General features: G+C 39.7%; 1 protein-coding gene across 8 annotated transcripts in view; it reads left to right on the forward strand.

The window, feature by feature from the left end:
• LOC136429815 (MAP kinase-activating death domain protein-like) overlaps positions 1–18,760 on the forward strand; it is a 57,985-nt gene that overhangs the window by 31,465 nt on the left and 7,760 nt on the right. For 2 of the 8 annotated variants that reach the window (XM_066419797.1, XM_066419802.1), the window contains 14 exons: positions 3,203–3,295; positions 3,722–3,848; positions 4,349–4,475; positions 5,191–5,344; positions 6,800–6,886; positions 9,040–9,126; positions 10,625–10,745; positions 11,704–11,809; positions 12,357–12,467; positions 13,163–13,270; positions 14,068–14,232; positions 14,712–14,784; positions 15,803–15,871; positions 16,685–16,791. In XM_066419797.1, the coding sequence (XP_066275894.1) occupies positions 3,203–3,295; positions 3,722–3,848; positions 4,349–4,475; positions 5,191–5,344; positions 6,800–6,886; positions 9,040–9,126; positions 10,625–10,745; positions 11,704–11,809; positions 12,357–12,467; positions 13,163–13,270; positions 14,068–14,232; positions 14,712–14,784; positions 15,803–15,871; positions 16,685–16,791 (1,535 nt within the window). Of the gene's footprint in view, positions 1–139; positions 191–1,415; positions 1,665–3,202; positions 3,296–3,721; positions 3,849–4,348; positions 4,476–5,190; positions 5,345–6,799; positions 6,887–9,039; positions 9,127–10,624; positions 10,746–11,703; positions 11,810–12,356; positions 12,468–13,162; positions 13,271–14,067; positions 14,233–14,711; positions 14,785–15,802; positions 15,872–16,684; positions 16,792–18,760 lie in introns of all 8 variants that reach the window. The other 6 variants (XM_066419800.1, XM_066419803.1, XM_066419794.1 and 3 more) reach the window with 5 other exon arrangements.

Genomic DNA, 18,760 nt, shown 5'->3' on the forward strand with positions numbered 1-18,760 from the left:
GTTTTCTATGTTCTAACAATGGGTGGATGTTTGACACACACGGTTTAAGTGTACTTCTTAGATATTTTTTTTTCTCGCCGAGAAATTAAGAACTCTGTCTCCAAGTCACTTACAACTGGTACGTTCTTTTCTCAAACAGGAAAAAGAATGTTTCTGAAAAAGGCTTGGCACCTATGGACAGGCAATTCCTGTGAGTGTGGCCCACCGTAGCTGTAGAAAACTGCATATTGTATCAGGGTGTAAGGGAAGGTCTATGCTGATGCCTTTTAAGATGGACTATGTTGAATTTTGGTCAGTTCGGGTTGTGATATGTCCATCCCCAATATGTGTGCTCTGTGCCACATATTTCAGATAAAATTCAGGATCTTTAGGGACAAGAATTCTCAAATAGTCCATCTCTAAGCCAACTTTTAACCTTGTATAGCACCTACATGCATGTGCAGACGGGTTCACTCTATACTGAGCAGGATTCAAGCTTATTGATATGGTGATACTGTGTATCATATTGCTTGTTAAAGGCCACTACTAACCCTCACTTTAAGCTGGAATTGGTGCATACCTTCACAGTGGTGGTTGGGTTGAGGTAAGTGGGTGAGGTTTCTTAAGATTGGAGCAACTACTAATCATTCCCTGCCATGCCTGGAAAACTAGTGGAGTTTTGAGCCTGCCAAAACTGGCCACCAGCTATGAGAAAGGTTTGTACTTCCAAATATTTTGTCCTTTTAGAAATTAGTGTCAGTTTACGAACTCAAGGTTTATCGTGGTACATTCCATAGATCTGGTCTACTTCACAAACATTTGCAGCTGCTGCAACCCTTCTGTGTGTACATTACAACAAAACAGTCTCTCATTGTAATATAAAACAGTGCTGATATTTGGCTTGACATATGAAAAGCCTTCAAGTTGGAAAAGGTTTTGTCAATGAAGACCAAAATGCATGGTGCAGCATGACACAAGAACACAGCAAAGCCCCAGTTTCCTTACTGATTCTTTCTATACTTGCAAACACCCTGAACACCCCTGATTGGTCCAGTCTCTCCTTACCTTTCACCCAATCATCCAATCCCGTCTTGTTTAGTCATGGGATGGTTCAAAGCTGTTGGTGGAGGTTTCCAAAGTTGCAAATTTGCTGATTTGGGCTGCTTTAACGTCAATTTACAATCTATTTCTGTCTGAGACACTAGGGAGAATATGTCTAAAAGGAGACTAATACTCTTTCAGGTCTCAGTTTATGGTTTTTACGTTGAATACATTAGAAATTCTCTTAACCCAACTGCCTACTTTCTGTTATGAGTTAGTCTCTCGCAAGAAGGAAGACAAAAATAAGGTCTCAACAATCAGAATTCCAAATTCTGTGGCTGAAATGAAACTTCCTCCACTATTCAATTTTCTTTCTCACTCCACGGTACCTGTAGCTTTGGAATCTCCTACCTTCATTCCACTACCAAGCATTTCCCTCCCCACTCTTGACCATTGGCTCCCTGAATCAGTCATGAGGGGCAGCGCGTGGATACCGCAGAAAGCTGCCTCGGCCGTCAGTAGTTTGTTGAAAGGCGTGCCTAAAGGGAAAAACAAGTCAGATGTGGAAACAACCATATATTGGGGAGCATCTTCCCGCGCTCAGCGAGACCCCATCTGGACCGCCACTTACCGGTATAAACCAGGTGAGTGTTAAAGACTGAAGCAGCAAAAGGTGTTTGTAAAAAAAGATGGAGCTCTTAAATACAAGCAGCTGAATACTGGATTTGATGATGAATTTTCTTTACCAGCTCAAGCAAGGAGAGAATTGTATTAACTTCAACATTGTCTCAAAGATATCAGTAACTATAATCCCCCCTCCAGATGATTTCGAAATAGTTCATCTTGCATGATTTCAAATATGCACAACATTTTATCAAACGGCTATATCGTTGTGGCATGACAGTATAATTCTTTAAATGATATAATTGTATGTGGGATTTGGAGAAAACAGCCTCTGGATGCAACACATGTACACTGTCATGTACTGTGAAGATTGTATGTAGTAAACAAAGGTGAGTGAAGTCGATATATACAATGTAGGTAGGTGTCTCTGTGCTCCAAACGGTGTATAGAGTAGTAACGTTGCTCAGCTAGTGACAGTGTTTTTTTCCATAGTTTGAATGCTATGATAGATAAATCATAGTATAAATCACACAAGGGTAAAGATCATTTCTAGATAACAATGGAATGATAAAGGTAACTTTGGGGGAAAAGTGCTGCTGCATTTCCCATACTGGTAAAGCATTCCACAGAAAGTTTGTCCTTGGTGCTGATATTGTAGCTATTGTACATATGTTGAGTAAGTCCTGGAAATCAATGCATGGTACTAGACAGTTGTCACTCACTATGACATACTATAATAGGCAGTTTGGGGAGAATTTGAATGTAATAGGCATTCTGGTCTTATACTAGCCTATGACTCAAAGTTTCTGTACATGGTGATTATGAACATTTGCTCTTTGTGTACATGCATCTCCTGTTGTTCATCTAGCACCGCATCATGTCATCGGTACACCCATTGCTTTATTCATGAGGAAAAGGATGTGCTCAGTATTGGCATCATATGATCTTGTTGATTTGGTTTCTTACTCGATCGTTAATGTGAAAGTTTTTCTCAGAAGGCACCGATGTATTCTTATGATATGATGATAGGCTGACACCTAGCTAATTGTAGATCCAAATAAAGTCAAAGTCAAGTCACTTAACTGTTAGCTGTCACCATGCGACTATAGAAATACATAAGGAATGATTTGCAATTAATATATTTTACACTGATATGGAATACTTAAAAAGGTTACCGGTAATAATTTTTTTAGAGACATGATGCTTAGTTAAGTAACATTTCAAAATCTATTGTTCACCTTGTTTGGACTAACAGGTACACAAATATGTGACAAGTTGAGAATCAGTTCTCCAAGATTGTGTCCTGGTCATTTTGTTGAAATGTATAACATAAAAATGAAGTTAGCATCATTTCTAGCTCTGTGATATGGACAGGCAGAGACTATTTTGCTCTTAAAATTCACTAAGATTGCTAGCAAGTTAGACGGATATGTATCGAGGGTTTGCAGAGCAGAATGATGTGAATGGATATACCATGTAACTGCGTGTTATTTTTGTATGCTAATGTTACATTGATACAAAATGTACATTTTTTGACATTAATACAACATTTTTTCAGGGAGTGACGGTTTTGAAGTTGTTGAAAAACCTGATGGGTCAACATCTGGTGAGGACAAGGAGTCGGACAGGGAGAGCATCATCGAAGGGGCGGGTAGGTGGCGCTTGTCATCTCCCCTCAATAAATAGTCTAAGGGTTGACTGCACCTGCAGATTTGGTTTGAAATTCGTTTGCATTGTTTAAAGTAGTACGGAAGGGTGCTGAGGAATTTTTGGGATGTTCTATTAATGCAAGTTGCCTTGATTTTTTGGATGGACACATCAGAATCATACTTGAAAGACCCAGAGTACATCAAAGATAGAATTCATGACGGTCAAGCAACTATGACTGTGAAAAAGGTTAAGATTTTCCAAAATTATAATCAAAAACGTTAAAATAAAGCATCTTAGTCTTGATATTAACTGATGCAAAATTTATATCACAAGGGCTTTCAAAGTTTTCGATCTTCATCTATTCAAATTTGAATGATTTTGTACACTGTCAGTAGTTTTAGAAAGGTTGTGTTTTATTTTCCAACAGAGGGTATTGATGAAGACATCAAGTCAGCAGAGGACCTGCTTTACATCAAGCAGAGAAGAAAAATGAACAAAAACAACAGTGTGGACTCTGATACAGTGTCAGAGTCCAGTACTCTTGTTAGCAACAGGTAAGCTTTCCTATCAAAAACTCTGTTGGTTGTTTTCATCATGGCCATGACTATGACTTTGTAAATACTTCACCTGGATAAAGAGGACAAATAATGTTGAATGAGATTGAATTTAGCTTGTAACCTGTAGAAGATACAGAATGTAGTTCAAGCACTGGAAATACATAATTTTAGTTTCAGCTAGTATATGTGATTGAACATATGATATGACCATACATGCATAGTATATACTTTGTCATATGTAAACCACAGCAACCACAAAGCTTTCGGCTCTTAACCCTCTCCCTGCTGCCTTACTCTGTAACCAATAGAGAATGGGGTGCCAAATGGCTACTTCAATGTGTTAAAGGTTAAACAGTATGGTTCTTGTGTCTCAATGTAGTTGTTTCCACTTCTAGTAGTCCTTTACTTGTGACAGAAGAAGCTAGAAAAAATGTCACCGTTTTCTGAAGGTGATTATTCAAAAGTTGAAATGTCTGCCATTATTGATGTGCTCACAGTTCAGAGACTCTTGCTAATGACAGTGACTACAGCACAGCCAGCAATGAGAACCTGTGGCCACAGAGAATCAACCACCACTCCATCCGGGCAGCCGTGTCAGACAGCGAGATCGAGAGAACAGGAGGGGTAAGCACTGCCGAGGAAATGGAGAATATGTTGAAAAAAGCCAGTAGTGAAGAACATAAAAATGAAGGACTTAGTAAAACATATTTTACATGCCTTAATAGATTACCACACAGAGAACGCCATGTATACAAGAGAAGGAAAATATGATTCAATACAGCAACAGAAAAGGAAAAGTTGGTCGCCTAATTGAGAGTAATTTGAGGTTAGGTGCTCTCTGCTAGTTACAACCTTATTGTTTTAAATGACTTCTAGTATATCTACCATAAATGTATTGTAGTCTTCCAAAGAGCCCTTCAATGGAATCTTTGTAAGAATGTTTGGAAGACCTACAAGGAAGTATGCTGGACGCACTATAAGTCAAAGTAATGTTAAAGAATTCTTTAAACACTTGTATCAGAGCCTGAACAACCTAGTCCGACAATGATTTACACTTTGGCCTTTGAGTATATTTTAACCAATCATCTTGTGTATAGTATTTTTGTTCTAAGTGCAAGATTTTTTTTTAACAAACTTGCTCAGTGCAAGGCCGTAGGGGGCCACTCATTTAAGCACTGAACTAATTGTTACTGTAGCAGCATCTCTTCACCCTAAGTCAGAAACATCAATGTTCGAGACAAGCCTGACTAACTAACCCATTAGAAGAAGCAGGGGTTATGCATGTCCAGACATTTCTGGGGGCAACCCGTGAACAACATCATCTCTCTCCCATTTCCAGCAAATGTCCCCCGGCCGAAGAGCTCCCACCACCACATGGCACAGTAAGAGCACTCTGAGCAAAGGGTTCCGCTACAGGAACGGTCACCTGATCAGCACAGCAGGGTCCACGCAGGACGGCGTCGAGAGGCATTATATCTTTGAGGGACTCATAGGTAAGTGTTGTTTCTTAGTGTTGCATATCTTACTATACTGTTACAACAACTTGTAAATTTTATGTATTGTAGTCATATCTATAACCTGCACATGTACATTGAGCTGCGGAAGCCAAAGGTGATGAAAATCTTATGTATCTGATGAAGAATTCTGAAGACTAGGGTTTATAGTGGAGTTATTATATGACAATCATAATGGTCATTGTATATATCACTGTTAGATGGCTTGAAAAAAGTTCAATATTGTTGTACATATTAGTGGTAGGAAAGCCAGCAAATGTTATTAATATTACTTGTTGACAGTTGGGTATTACATTTTGTCACCTTATTGCTCTTTATCTTCAAATTGGTAATCTATGGCCATGGATATTGTGTTGTATTGTATGTTGCATTGATCTGTTTCTACCTACTTATGCAGTGTTTTGTAAGGTTGAATCATATTGTATTGGTCTGGTAATGATTACTACAATTAGTTCCTGGAGTGACCAGTATTCCGTTCCCTTTCTTGGTGCCTTGGTTTGCATATAGTTTTTTTTTTACTCAGTATCTTCTTTTAGTAGAATCTTTAAAAAAAATAAAAATCTTCTTTTAGTAGATGCTTTGTTTTCATTTGTTAGGTTGTCTGAATATATACTGTCATGTAGTTGTTGCTTTTGGTATTTTTCACTGCACAGTGCCTTGTCTGTTGTTTCTTACCTACCTTATCTGTTGTCCTTTTCATGCTTCATGTCAAGTCATATGCCTTTGGTTCAGTCCAATGCTTTACGTACCTTGTTGCTCACAACTGTTAGGAATGAAAGTGCATGGAGAGACTCCGGATAGATAATTGTTCATAACATTTAAGTACCATCAGCTTTGGCTTGGTCAAAAGATTTGGCAGAGGGTGGGCTCAATTAAAGGCAACCAAAGCAATATTAAGGCATAAAATGGAACTAAAAAATGCTGAAATTTTTGTGGTAGTGACATTTACTAAGTTAAACATTGTTTAGCACATTTGTGTAAAAACTTCATACTTTTAGGATTTTAAAACCGCGCAAAATCATGCCGTATGATGATCCTCTTAGTTTTGCAAGCCTACAATAACTTCGGCCGAGTTCTCACATCACAACGTCAAATTTTTGCATCATGGACGTTGCTTTACATGTTGTTGTTTGCACTAATCATGTATAGAAAGGACTAGATAAATTGACTTTCAGATTTTTGAGCCCTAATATTGCTTGGGTTGCCTTTAACAGAAGAGGCCAGCATTGACCATCAGACAGTATAGATTTTTTTGTTGAGAGAAAGAGTTGGTTGTGGTGATCACAGTATCTAATCTGTGTGGCCTAACCCATTTTGTGTGTGTTTCTTCTCTGTCTTCCCCTGCATGCCTTCCATTCAACACTTAAAACGGATTATCACGTTGCCTTGGCAACAAAATGGAACTTCTGTCCCTATGGCAACGCCATACCATAGGCCTGGAACGTACCAGCATCTGGGACCAGATTCCGTTCTGGGACGAAGACAGTGAAATTTCCACCCCCACGATCCTCACCCCTGATGGTACAGTCCTTGTGTGGCGTGCTGTGTTGTCTGTACCACTGTTCATTCGTAGGGGTGTTCTAGCTAGGTGTTTTCCATATCCTTCCACTAATGGCAGAGCATATTAACCAGCATGTCCTCCAGTCTTATACAGTTTTTCTGTCTTCTTTGTTTTCATTATTATCGTGAACTTGTCACACCTTTGTATAAACATTTTGTACTTTCTCTGGTATACTCGTATACCTAGACTTAGAGAAAACTTCTCTTGTTCATCTTCACTAAACAATGTTAATGTTTGTTTTTGGATAGAGTCATACCATGCAGGCAGAATATCATGTTGAGCCTCCAGGTGAAAAAAGCAAAACAAAATGACAACAAAATTGATGGACTTGTTGAAAAAATGTTCAACAGCTAATGAATAAGTGAATTTATGTTGAGTTGTTGACTTCAGTTGTACTACCGGTATATGAAATTGTTGCTTTGTGTAGTACATGGACTTGGTTGCTGTTCTTGCTTTATTCTAGCTGTCTTTAGAGTTTATCAACAATTTTGTATAGTTTGACACACTTATCTGACACTAGCCTCAACTGTCCAGATGTTTCTACTGCGTTGAACAGTTGTGTTGCTGCAGTGATATTCGGTCCTATTGCAAGATATTTTTTTTTCAATTTACCGGTAGTGGTTTTGAAAATTGGCCTTCACAGTGCGTACAGTGATACTATATTCTTCTCTGTTCTCACACAGTGAAAGATAAATGTTGGAAAATTGAGCATTCTCACAATCTTTTGCATAGGTGTTATTAAAAATCTTTGTTGAAAGTTGTCGTTGAAGTTAGAGGTTCATCAGTCACGTATAATAACAGTTACAAGAATATTCCTCAAACAGTGACTTACATGTAAAAGGGTAGCGAAATACGCACCTCCAAATTCGCGAGACTAGGTCACTCCGTGAACAAGACGTACCGAAGACGTTGAAAATTTGGAGGTGCGTATTTCGCTACCCTTTTAAGTCACTGTTTGAGGAATATTCTTGTAATTGTTGAAAGTTGTTTACAGTTCTTGCTCACTCTCATCTTCCCTATCCTTGTGCAGTTGTTATAACATTGAGTTGTTGCATGGTTGCTCATTCCCCCAGTCCTTATTTTATTTTCTACTCTCAGTCTGGCATTGTCTGATTGCAGCAGTCTGTGGTGTTTGTTCTCATAAGTTGTGCATATTGTTGCCTGTCCTGTGCACTGACTGGGTCCACTGTTGTGCTGTGGTGTTCTTAAACTTGGCCTTCAAAACTGAATGATTAGACAGTGCCTTTTGATGGCTTACCAATAACATGCATGTATAATCATGGGGCCTTATTTCATGTCATTTCACTATGTTCACCACCCCCTTAAATGACTCTGATGGAGGTGCAGTGAAAAGGAAGTGTCACTCTGTTTATAGGAGAAGGAAGTGAAGAAGGATTTGCTGGAAACCTACAGCAAAAGTTAGCATTGTTGAAGAGGAAAAGAAATAAAAAACAAAGTTCCAGTCTATCTCTTGTTGTAAAGATGATAGACAACATTAGCATAAGCCATCATAATGCATGGTCTGTGTTACTTATTTCTGTTTCGAAGGTCATTTGAGTAGTGAATTTGCAATATACATGTATCTGTAGGCATGCATTTTTTTGGGGGATTTAGCTGTTTCCTGATTTTGCTAACTGAAGCATGACAGCAGGCTGAACTAAGTTGGGGTTTAGCAAATTTTTGCCATGGCCACACGGATACTTTTACCCGCTTCACAGATTTCAAGCCACTGTTGTTGTTTTTTCTTCAAAAGTATGAAAAGAAGGACCATCAGCTATACAATCTAGCTGAATATTGATATTGTTCATGGAGCATTTTCTGATTGTATTGAAAAATGTAAAAAAAAATGTTTTCTTTTTGTTTTCTTAGTACGTTGATACTCATCAACCTCCCACTACTCAATGGTTCCTATACAATGATGATTTGTACAGTTCGATTTTTGAGGCATATTTAGAAAATTCTAAAATATAACGAGTAATTTTGATCAAAGAGGTCTCCATTATTCTCCACCACAGTCAACTTCGACAAACTTTAGAGAAACCTGTGCAGCGAGTATCTGAATCAGTGTGGCATAACCTGCAGTGTGTTTGATGTTGTGTATTGTGTTTCCTAGTGCCTTTTGTCAAGTCGGTTGGCATGACAGGCATTGCCACTGTGTCAGACATACAGCAAACAGTCTCTCAGACTGTGTGGGGCAATGGTAAATACATAGTGACATACAGGCTCACTTGTATATACGTTTGTGTAGGTCTATATCTATCTACTGTCCACGTCATTGTGGTAGATTGTAAAGGTGTGCACATGTCAAAGTAAAACTACCAGGGGTGAATGAGCCTCTGAGTTGTCGCATTGTTTACATATCAACTCTTAGGCCACACCAAATTAATTTCTTGATTAACAGATTTCAAAAAATAATTTTAGTATGTAGTACATTAAAACAGAAGGCTGGGGTGAAAACTTGCACCTGACCCTGTTCACTCCTTGAAACTGTGTGCATCAAAATACAAACTTTCCTCTGAGATTCTGTTTTCATGTTGATTTTCCAATCTAGCATTTTTTTTAAATTCTGTTAACCAAGAAATTAAATTGGTGTGGCCTCATGTATCATAATGCTCCAAGATTCGGTGGATGGCTGGAGTAGAGGGAAGCTCTGTTTGTAGTCAATGTCCTTGGTGCTGAAATAGGGGGTCCTTTGCTGCGTGAGCAGGACTATATAGAGGTCTATCAGCCTTTCAGGGCTATCTTGAATTTCTGTCTGTGCACTAGCTTACAGAGCACACAAAAAATTCAAATTTAAGTCTCATTACAAGTAGATGTTAGTAGATGGGCACAAACAAAATTGAAATGCATGTATGTATTATGCACTTCAGTCAAACCTGGCCACCCAAATCTTATGATACTGGTCAAGATGGTTTTCTTAGAGTGAAGCAACAACATCACGGCAAAACAGGGACTATACAAATTCAGATACTCGTGCCCTCACCCCTCGTGGCAAGTTTTACTCTGACAGGGTGCACGGATGCGGACTTGTCGTCTTTGGTCCTGTGTACTAAATAATCCTCACCTGAGTAATGCAAGAGTCACTGTCAGCATCAGACTCAGAGCATGCAGGGTTGGAATGCACTCCGTCTGAAGAAGCGGCTTTCTTACCAAGTGGTTTTTAACAGTGCTACATGTGTGTGTTTATGCACCAATGCATGCCCTGTATTCAAAGGCATGTTGTTTTGATCAGGCTACATGGTGTTGAGCTAAGATTGTTATCTGAAAGTAACTTGACATCACATATTTAAGTTTACGCTGCTTTCAATGGAATGGAATTTGTATGTCATTGAGAAAATGCATGAGCACTTACATGTTTCATGTTGAGAAAGAGAGAAAAATGCAATGTGTATTGACTTCATTTTTATTTAACAATGCACAGGCAGCTGGCAATTGCTGATATTGTACACCTCATATTTTTTGCAAATTTAGAGTACAATGCATTGAGTATGACCAGTTTTACACTTGTAAGTGGCATCAGGTATAAAATTTGAAATGAAAAAATAAAATAAACATCTGAGTGTTCATCTATGTTTAAAATTTCAATCTTGGCTCAAAACATGACACGTTATAACTGGATGCTTGTTTTCAATATTATCCTATATTTTGGTGCAAAAGTTTGTTGTCATGGCAACGCTGGTAACCGTCCTACCTTTCAGGAAAGGAGAGGTCTGCGCTGTGGGAGAACATGCAGTTCTGGGAGGACGGGTACCTGGACCTGGTGGCACAGGAGAGGGAGCTGGTGGGCATGGACCAGGGTCCGGCCGACATGATTGACAGGTCAGTCAGACGGTCGTTAGTTAGTTAGTTAGTTAGTTGGTTTGGTCTGCGCTGTGGGAGAACATGCAGTTCTGGGAGGACGGGTTCCTGGACCTGGTGGCACAGGAGAGGGAACTGGTGGGCATGGACCAGGGTCCGGCTGACATGATTGACAGGTCGGTCAGACGGTAGTTAGTTAGTTAGTTAGTTAGTTAGTTAGGACTGCGCTGTGGGAGAACATGCAGTTCTGGGAGGACGGGTTCCTGGACCTGGTGGCACAGGAGAGGGAACTGGTGGGCATGGACCAGGCTCCGGCCGACATGATTGACAGGTCAGTCAGGCGGTAGTTAGTTAGTTAGTTAGTTAGTTAGTTAGGACTGCGCTGTGGGAGAACATGCAGTTCTGGGAGGACGGGTTCCTGGACCTGGTGGCGCAGGAGAGGGAGCTGGTGGGCATGGACCAGGCTCCCGCCGACATGATTGACAGGTCGGTCAGACGGTCGTTAGTTAGTTAGTTAGTTAGTTAGGACTGCGCTGTGGGAGAACATGCAGTTCTGGGAGGACGGGTTCCTGGACCTGGTGGCACAGGAGAGGGAGCTGGTGGGCATGGACCAGGCTCCAGCCAACATGATTGACAGGTGGGTCAGACGGTAGTTATTTGCTGACAGACGCAATTGGCTGACGTTTGTGGCTATCAAGCGTAATTGACAGAGCAGAAATACAACTATGACTTGACTTACTTGACTTATGTCGAGTGCCAGTCTTCCTCTGCCACTCGAACCACTCTGTCAGCCCAGAATCGTTTGTCCTCCATTGCTTTCTCCAATGCCTCAATGGGTAGGCCGGTATCTTTCTGTAGCACATATATCTGATACAACTATGATTTCAACTATCAACTGACTTCAAAAGACTAAAAAATCATAAGGATATGATCATCTTGAATTCAAGTCAGATGTTTCATTTTATGCATGTCTCCCCAGGTACAAGGCCATGAGTGCTGAGGACAGAAAACGTCTGGAGGAAGACGAGGACAAACTCCTGTCAACTCAGTTGTTCAACCTGGTAGCATACATGGTCTCCATGCAGGTGTGTATGTCATGACTCGGTCTCCATACAGATGTGTAGGATGGCTTTGTCAGGTTAGGTAGCAAAAGTACAAATACATCAGGAGGCATCTTTAGTCAAGAACTTTACTTATTGATTTTAGTTTTACACGATTATGTGACTATGAAATCGCTAGTTAACAGTGATACAGTCGAAAAGAAGCAAAAGTTTGTAGCTACACCACAACATGGAGTCACATAGATTCAGCTTTCAGGTTTTTTGGCATGGTGGCATAACAAACCAAGGAAAGTGGAGTGAGATGCTAGAACAAAAAACTTCTGCATCATTTGGCCCTTGGCTTTCTTCCTGTGTTTTAATTACATCTACTGGATCATGATGTTAGTGTTCTTGAAGTCTTGATTTGGAAATAAGCCTGAATATGAATTGGACCTTACCATGTCATACAATCAGCTTCTGCTGCGCCGTGCGCCTGCGGAGCTGGCATATTACGCCAAAGACTATATGGATACAGAAATACAGATTTCTTCAGCACTGTACCTGAATGAAATGTCTTTTTACTGTTTTCCAGGTGAGTAAGAACGAATGTCGCAGGAAGATCAGGAGGCTGCTGGGGAAGTCCCACATCGGCCTGCTGTACAGTCAGGACGTCATGGATGTGCTCGACCAGATCAACAACTTGGTGAGGAGCGCTTTGATTCAATTTTCAATTTTATTTATTTTACCAGGGGACATCTCAGATCCACGGATCTGCTTTTCAGATGACCCTGGGCACAAACATTAAAAATATATATTTTTAGCCTTAACTGACCATCAGGGCTATCTCCATGACCCATCCCTCCATCCCTCCTCCATCCCAATTTGCTTGTTGGGAAGCCCCTTGAAAATGTCCCTACAACAGGGGAAAAGGAAAACACAACTTGATGTAAGATTCTCGAGGTTATTAAAAAAAAAAGGTCTGTAGTTCATTATTTATTATATTCAATCCTACAAAACATCGGGGCTGTCTCCAGGACCCGTCCCTCCATCCTGGGATGGAAATTTGCTTGTTGGGACAGACAAAAATTTTACCCCATCCATCCAAAAAATCTGAACTTCTTGACAAATAATTGATGAAAATGTATCTTTGTAAGCTTAAAATGACAGATTCAACCATGAAAATCAACAACCTGGTCTTCCAAAAGATGATTTGGAGACAGCCCTAGGTCCACCAGGCAGCGAAATTTGTGTTATACTAGAATAAATGTTGAATGCATCAATGTATTACAATCATGATAAAGATAAAATATAAAAAAGGGGCTTGCTATACCACATGCATTTCTGCATATGTCTATATATGGAATAAAACAAAGAAAATTTCAATGTTTCCAACAACAGCACGGGAACGACATCGACCTGAAGCCCTACAGCAGCAGGTACATGAGGAAACAGACGTTTGTGGTCCACGCAGGCACAGACACACGGGGAGACCTGCTCTTCATGGAGGTACGTAATCCACTTCCTCATGTTTCCATGTGGTGTTGCCTGTTGTCTGTCTAGATGTGACTTTTCTCATTCATTGAATTCAGCTGGTTTTAACATGACTATCATTATGCACTTGTAAAAATGGGTACCTGACTTTGGTTGGGGAGGTAAAATGCAGTGGAATGAGAGGGTTGGGCTCTGCCTTCTAATACTGTGCCCTAGACACAGAGGATAACAACCAACTGCTCCTACGTCCTCCAAACAATTATAGAACTACTTTTAACTGTTATGATACGCTGAACCATGGCTAGAGACAAGGCACGGATTCAGCTTAGTCCAATGTCTGAAGATAAATCCAACCATATTTCTTAAAGAAAAATCAGAGAAAAACTTTCAGAGCAAAACGGTCTAGCCCGTAATGGACAATACTTTAATTTGTTCTAGACTGGAAGCACATAGCCCCTGGGTTTTTAAGTGAGAAACCCATCGTCGCCGTGACCTACCTAAATTCTTATTTACCTTCTAACAGGCAACACTTTAATTCCGGACCGACACTCTAATTCTGGACAACTTTCACCATTAAGACATACATGTAGTTTGAGTAGGAGACTCAATTTTCAGGAGTACGTATATAGTCTTTGATGAAAGTTACATAGGTATCATCGGTAGGTCCCCTGGGACTTGGTCAGTTTTGCAGAACTTTGCAGAATTCTGCAGAGTACAGAATTCTGTTTGCAGAGTGCAGAATTCTGCACATCATATGCAGAATTCTGTAAGCCATATTTTAGAATTCTGTAACCTTTTTACCCCTGTACCAGGTGTGTGATGATGCCATTGTGCTGAGGACTGGGAACGGACAGATCCAGGAGAGGTGGTGGTACGAGAAGCTCATCAACATGACCTACTGCCCCAAGACCAAGGTGCTGTGTCTCTGGAGAAAGAAGGACAACCAGACACAGCTCAACAAGTTTTACACCAAGAAGGTTCGTCTCATGATGGTAGTTTTTAGTGATACAAAATAAATCAAGCAGCCGTTAATACTGGATAATGATAATGTATACTACTACTAGTAGTAACGTTATACCATTAGTAGTAGTAGTACAACTGGAGAATTTCTCCAAAGAGTCAAACATCATGTTATGTTCTACCTGCTTGACATACTTCCTTTAAAGTGATCATTGTAGTTTTTGTGCATTGCTATATTGGGAAATTTTTATGTACTTGAAAAGTTAGCTTTGAGAGCAGAAAAAAAAGTCTTTAGTTTAATAGTTATTAGCATAGATGCAATTGTAAATTTACTTCTGTGTGCTATATATATGTATAAGGATAAAGAACTAACAGTATTATCATAATCCGAATAAGCCTTTGACTGCAATGTTGCCTGTAAGAGCTTCAAATGCGGACATGTTCTTGCAGGACTGCTATATCTTTTGAAAATTGCTGTAATTGTGTTTCCCCTCAGTGCAAGGAGCTTTACTTCTGTGTGAAGGACAGTATGGAGAAGGCTGCAGCCAAGCAGAATGGGAAGAAGCCAGGTAAGGAAGTCGGACCTTCATTCAATGTACTACTAGTATCTTTTAAGATGCCTTTTCCATTTTAGGTAACTACATATAACAATCCATTTTCAGAACATTATTTGTCCTATTCTATACTGTCTGACACTTCTTCTTTATTTTTCAATCATACCCAACCCTATTAAGAGCCAATGTCTGTAAGGATCAAACAATAGTGCTCACGGTCAAAAAATCGATTTGGCTTATATTCTGCACAGAGATAGTACTTGGCCCACAACCCCTGAAAATAGATTTCTTTCCGTTCAACACCAATTGTTGCCATGGCAACAGCCCAATTAAGTTTTGGGGCCATTTTGACAGATTTTTATACGGTGACAACATGGAAATTGGCAAAGTTTAGAGCACACCGTGAGCACTATTGTTTGATTCTTACAGACGTTGGCTCTTAACGAATGGGAACAGCAACTCAGTTGAATCAATACATGTATCGAACTGAGTCTTTCACACCATCATTAAATGCAAATATTAACTGTAAAAAGAATTTGATTCCCATATAGTTAAGGTAGTCTCTTAAGTACAAACAATGGGGCTTAACATACTATCAGGAGAATGGCAAATTATGTTGTTCTTCACTTGGGTACTAACAGCCTAATTAGTAACAGACATTTGCACTTCTTATAAATCATAACAAGAATGGTGTACATGTAGTTATTGATAACAAAATTTATAGAACCGTAATTTTTCCTACTTCCTTGCCCTTGAAATGGGAATCCTTCGGTGTTTTCCTGACTAATCCACTAAAGCACTGAATCTGTTCTTGACAGAAAAAAATAACTTCACTCCGTTCATTGTTTCTTGCCACAATTTGGAACGACTTGCACCTGCGGTAAGTGCTGTCAGTGGCTTCTGCAACAAGTATGCCCTAAAAAGTCCCTTTATTCCAATCAACAAATCTTGGAACTGTAATTATAGAAGATGCAGGAAATTATCCTTGTTTTAATTGGCAAAGTTGATTGACCCGTAAACTTGGCGTGTCTAGGGTACAGCCTTCTAGCCAGGCTGATAGGGGAGCTGCCTATGGAAGATGTGCACACGAGGAGGAAGGATGGTCAGTTACTCACGAACCCTGCATCTTTGTAGCAAGGTGGTGGGCTTAAACTTAAGGAGACTTGAAAAGAAAGTCTTCATTCAGTTTTATCCTCCTTGATGGAACTGCAAGCAACTGGACAGCCATGTTTCTGTAACATTTAACAGGAGGCATAACTTGAACTTTGCTGGGATCCTAGGAGGGGTTTTACGGTGGTAGGGTGTTTTTCCTTGGGATCCTTGGAGTGATTTTGCGGTGGTAGGATCCTTGAACAACAAGGTTTTATACAATGTCAATGACATGTTATTAGGTCACAATTCCCAAACCAGGGCCCTGCTGGGCAGTTTGCTGGAACGGAAAGTAGTATGATATGAAAGACAACAAAACTTGAATTAATCATGAGCATCATTTGTGTATAGTCTTGATATGAATTGTTTAATTTATGCATTTATGCAAACAGTCGGGCCAGGCCCTGGTATGAAAATGTGACCTTTACATAAATGGGAAAGAGTTCCTGTAGTGGCCGTTGCAGGCCGAAGCAGGTACAGTTATTGATGGCCTGAAAAGCAATACTCTTAACAAGTTACATGAAGTTCCTCTTCATCGCGCAAGCTGCAGTTCACATTGACAACCAACATCATCATCTTTTTATATCCATCTTAGAAATATCCAGAAATTCTCTGTTACCTTGTTAATGCGCAGTGTGAAGACTAGCCGACTGCTGCCCACCCCTGTGTCAGGGACCGCAGCAGCAGTATAATCAAATAATGGATACTGCAGTTAAACTGCTGCTGTTAATTTGTGCTAATTGGAAAGTGTTGTGGAACTGCCCAGGTCCAGAGTTGGGAGGAGAGTTCCCCATCCAGGACATGCAGACGGGGGAGGGGGGCCTGCTGCAGGTCACGCTCGAAGGCATCAACCTCAAGTTTATCCACACCCAGGTGCGTTGAATGCTGTCTTATAATCCTACGTAATCTTAGGAAGGTGTAAAAACTTAAGAACAAAATTATTGTTACTTGTACGTTGATGTGACTGTTAGATATACAAGTCAGGTATTTATGATCAGAAGATGTTGAGAGAAGGGCCTGTGTCAGAAAATAATTACTAACTTAGAGGGAAAAATGATTGTCACAAAACATGTATTAGATTTTGGTTGCTTTAGCATTGCTGTTGAGTGTATGCCTTGACACTTTTACATATTGATGTTACGAATTGTGGAAGAAAATGAGGTTTTGTTTTTTTGTATTGCCAACAATCCAACTGAACCACAAAAGAGTGAGAAAAAATTGTAGTCAATTTGGATATCTCATGAATTCTGCTTTTTGAATTGTTAGATAATATTACCTTAATCTATACAATCATGTACCTAATTTCTTATTTGGTCAATTCTACCACTTGTTTACAAATTCCACACTTTTGAGGTTTAATTGGGATTGCAATGTACTTGGTGACTATGAAGCTTACATGTACTTGGATTGGACCAAAGCAGGAAGAGAAAATTATTAAGAGAAGTGCGAGATAGGCAGACCTAAGTTACCTTTGAATGCAAATATTAAAGGAAAACGTTTGTAAATCAACATAAAAATATTTACAGCTGTTGTTAACACCCTCAACATGTTGATGATTATGAGGGAAAATTGTGAATATGTTGCAGGCATTTCCAACAAGCTCTGCCAGGCAAAATTACTGTGACCGTTTTGTGAAAACTTCAAAGCTATATGATTGAATGATTGTGTAGATTTTGTGTTTTTCACTATTTTCACACCTGGACTATATAGAGGGACACATTGAAATGTTGGAGAGTTTTACCCTTCTAGCTTCACCTTATTTCTGCTGTCTGCTAAGTTCTAAGGGACTGCATTTCTCTGCACTTCCACCAGATATTCGTTGCCCAAAACTGGAGGGTACATAGAAAGGTCTGTAGTCGGTACCTAGTGTCATGACATGTGTTGGCAAAGAGGGGTACATGGTGGCTGGATTGCACTTGAGCTTTTGAAGTGTTGAAGTTGGTACCAGTTGCCCAAACCAACTGGTGCTGGATAAGAGTCTTCAAGAGTGTTTGGATTTAAAGCAGTTGGTGTGCAGGGATATAGGAGGTATTAGGATTGTCTCATGGCATGATATGGAGTCCAAATTCAATTTCAAATTTGTTCTGTTCCGCTCTGCAGTGAGGGGACACAGTTTCTCTAAAATACAACTTAATGTCTTGGTAAAGCTCACAAGGTATATGAGCTTCTTCATGGAAAAACTTGTCGGTCTAAGTCAAATGGTGCTCTAAATTGTGAGTGATTTTCTACGTAATGCTCTCTTTCCACTGAGGCTGCAGCTGTTGAAGGACCGTCGAGCAACCAAATATCTCAATCTGAAGTTCAAACGAAGTTCATTGATAAAGAATTGTATTTTGTAAATTTTGTATGTTTTGTTGTCTTTCAAATCAAACTTTTGCATCACAGCTCATATTTCAGTTAACAAAGTGATAGTCCATACAAAATTCCTCCAATTTTGGTTGCTGAACAAGCTACATCCATGGAAAGGGTGCCTAATGATTAAAAGTATCATGCTGTGAAGTGACAACCTGGCCTCCTACGTGAGTTGCCTGTGCTCTAAATAAAACGCTGCCCTCCTCCTTGTTCCCTTGCAATAACGAGGGAAGGGCCGTTCAGCTGTTAAGGTAAGAGCAGATCAGCAGTTTTTCCATCGTAACTGTCAAGATTTAGTAATTGGGAAGCAAACCAGACATTTTTTCCTCAAGGTTTTTTTTTCCCTCAAAATCTTAGTTTTGGTTTTCTTTTTTTTTCTTCTACTGGGCAAGATGAAAAATCAATTTTTTTCAATGTTTTAAGTGACAATTTTTTAATCAGGGTTTAAAATTATAATTAAAATGAGTACTAGATGATTCATTAGGAAAAT

The sequence above is a fragment of the Branchiostoma lanceolatum genome, chromosome 3, assembly GCF_035083965.1.
Source record: "Branchiostoma lanceolatum isolate klBraLanc5 chromosome 3, klBraLanc5.hap2, whole genome shotgun sequence".
NCBI classification, from domain to species: Eukaryota; Metazoa; Chordata; class Leptocardii; order Amphioxiformes; family Branchiostomatidae; genus Branchiostoma; species Branchiostoma lanceolatum.